This window comes from Cricetulus griseus, chromosome 6 (assembly GCF_003668045.3).
Source record: "Cricetulus griseus strain 17A/GY chromosome 6, alternate assembly CriGri-PICRH-1.0, whole genome shotgun sequence".
Lineage (NCBI taxonomy): Eukaryota > Metazoa > Chordata > Mammalia > Rodentia > Cricetidae > Cricetulus > Cricetulus griseus.
The window spans coordinates 1,719,567-1,722,066 of record NC_048599.1 but is presented as its reverse complement, the minus strand read 5'-3'; the positions used below and the strand labels follow the sequence as shown (position 1 = coordinate 1,722,066).

At 56.9% G+C, this 2,500-nt stretch overlaps 1 protein-coding gene across 1 annotated transcript in view; it reads right to left on the bottom strand.

Annotated features, from left to right (window-relative positions):
• Window positions 1-2,500, bottom strand: part of Lama5 (laminin subunit alpha 5) — a 47,562-nt gene that overhangs the window by 39,720 nt on the left and 5,342 nt on the right. The window contains exon 2 of the mRNA XM_027419886.2: window positions 1,906-2,058. Within this exon, the coding sequence (XP_027275687.1) occupies window positions 1,906-2,058 (153 nt within the window). The remainder of the gene's footprint in view (window positions 1-1,905; window positions 2,059-2,500) is intronic.

Genomic DNA, 2,500 nt, shown 5'->3' with positions numbered 1-2,500 from the left:
CACCTCTCCTAGGTGTCCAGTCCAGGTGCCCTGGCCACTGCCACACAGGTGTCATAGGAACCAGTCTTCCAAGCCCAGTGCCAGCCTTGGACCCACACAGCAGGGCATAAGATCTAGGGCAGCCTAGCAGCCCAGCCTGCCTTCCCCAGGCCTGGAGGGCTCCCTGCCAGCCATCCCCACCCCTTCACAGGGCATCCGCTTTCACCAGAACAAAGGCGGCTGGCCAGGCGCTTCCTGATGCTTCCTGAAGGAGCCCCGGCCCAGGGCTAGCGCCTTGGAGAGCCTCCCAGGCCTGCAGCACAGACCCAGGAAGAACTTCCCCCATGAAGAACTGGAGTCAGCCTGCCTGCCCCAACCCCAGAGCTTCCTGCTCCTACCATGGCTGGCAGCACCATTGGGCCAGCAGTGACAGGGGCTGTAAGGACTAAGAGAAAGGAGATAGGGAAGGCGGTAGTGGCTTCTTCTCAAATGTATCTGGGAAGAGTTTCCTTTCCTCTGTGTCATTTTGCATCTGGTAACACTGAGGCAGAGAGACAGACAAGGTGCCCATGCATGAAGCTCTCTCCCAGCTTGGAACAACACAAGGCCCAATGGACAGATATGAAAATGAAGTTAAAAGGTGGCTCTGGGGCCCTGGAGGTAGCAGAGTCCACACTTCGTCAGGAAGGCGGTCCACTGCCCTCATCTCCTCCCACACAGTACTTGGGCATAGTGCCCACCTGCTCTGTAGGCAGCCTGGCATTGCCATGGAGATAGAGCCCCTCTCCCCAGCACTACTTTACCCCTGCCTCCTTAGGCCCAGCCAGGCAGCCCACGAGCACCCCAGCAAGTGACAATTCACATACACTCCCTCCAATGTGGGTCCCTCTGCTGTGCCAAGGAGGAGGGTGGCTTTGGGTTCAAGGAGCTCCTGAGACCCCACCCGCCCCTAAGCACCAGGATACAGGAATTCTGATGATGGACCAGGTCAAGATGGAACCAGACAGCCCCTCCTTCCCCACATTGGCTGCAATCTGGGTTCCGTGAGGTTCTAGACCACTTGCTAGACGTAGTCTGCAGTCCAGCTACTTGTCCCTCCGCCTGGTTGTGGAGACACACCTTACTCTGCCCCGTCATCCCCCACGCCTCAGGCTGCAGGAAGAAGCAGAGGCCAGCTGTGCTGTGGCAGCAACGGAGACACAAGCCTCTGGACTAAAAGGAGTCAGTACGATCAACCATGTAGCCTGCCCCAGTCCAGCCCCACCAATCCCAGCTCATCCACACAGCCTTATCTATCTTGGTCCCAGGGGGCCTCATATGGCCACCACTCTCATAAGCCAGGATCCCACCTGGACTAGGACACAGCTGTGTGTATGTGACCCAGTCCTGGAGTGACACCAGAGTCCCCAGGCCCTGTTCACCTTGGGGTGGCTTGCTCACCAATGAGAAACAACCTGATGTATCCTGATGTATCCACACAGGAGCCTGGAGGCCTATGAGGGTTCAGTCACTGACACTATGACCTGAAGGTGGTCACCAGAACACAGGTATCTCAGGAATGTCCACTTCTGCCAGGCCTCCTCCACATTCCTGTGCCCCTCCCATCTCCATCAGGAATTCCTCAGAGTAAACACCAGGGCGACTCTGAGGGCACGGGGGCCCTAAAGCAGGTCATCAGCACATCTCCCTACCAACTCTGGTGCGGCCTTTAGGGGTGCCCCATTCATCGCCCCCTTACGTGTGCATCCCATCTTACGGTGGGACACCGTAAGAACAAAGATGCCGTGCCCGCCACCGGGCCTGTACTGGCCCTGCTCCCAGCAGCCCTGCCCCAGGCCGTCGCCCAGATGGTAGTCTCACCAATCCCATTGTCTTGTGCCCAAGGCTAGCCTTGTGGCTGGATCTGCAGACAAAAATGAACCTTACCTGGCCCAGGTCCAGTGTGACGTTGACCTCATTGTACTCCAGGCCACGGGACAAGGGTGGGCTCTGCCACCAACGCTCTGTGCCATCGATAGCGTTGCTCACAGGGTGTGCCTTGTTGCTGTTGGCAGCTGTACAGATGTCACAGTACTGGCCCTGCAGGGAGAAGATGGCCGGATGACCAAGAAGGACCCAGCACCCCCTTTTCTCCTCTAGAGCCACCATCCTGCCAGGGGACCCTGAGTCCCACAAAACCGCTCTCTATCTTCAACCTTCCCATCTCCATCTTTCTGTTTTATTAAATTAATTCAAGAGGTACGGCTCACATTACAGGGAAACCAGTGTTTGAGGAGACACCTGCTTTAGGTGAGAAAAATCAAGGCCAGCCTCCTTGAGAAGACAGCACCAGAGGCATTCTGGGTAAAGGGAGTTTGCTCCAGCAGAGGGCTGGCTATTGGAAAGGCTCTAAGATTGATGCAGCCAAAGAGCAAAGGAGGTGAGAGCAGGTGTGACACCCTCCACTCCTCCTGCTGCTACTCTCCCTGCTGGTCCCCGCAAGAATCCCACAAAGGGTGACAGTATGGGATTACAGGGTGTG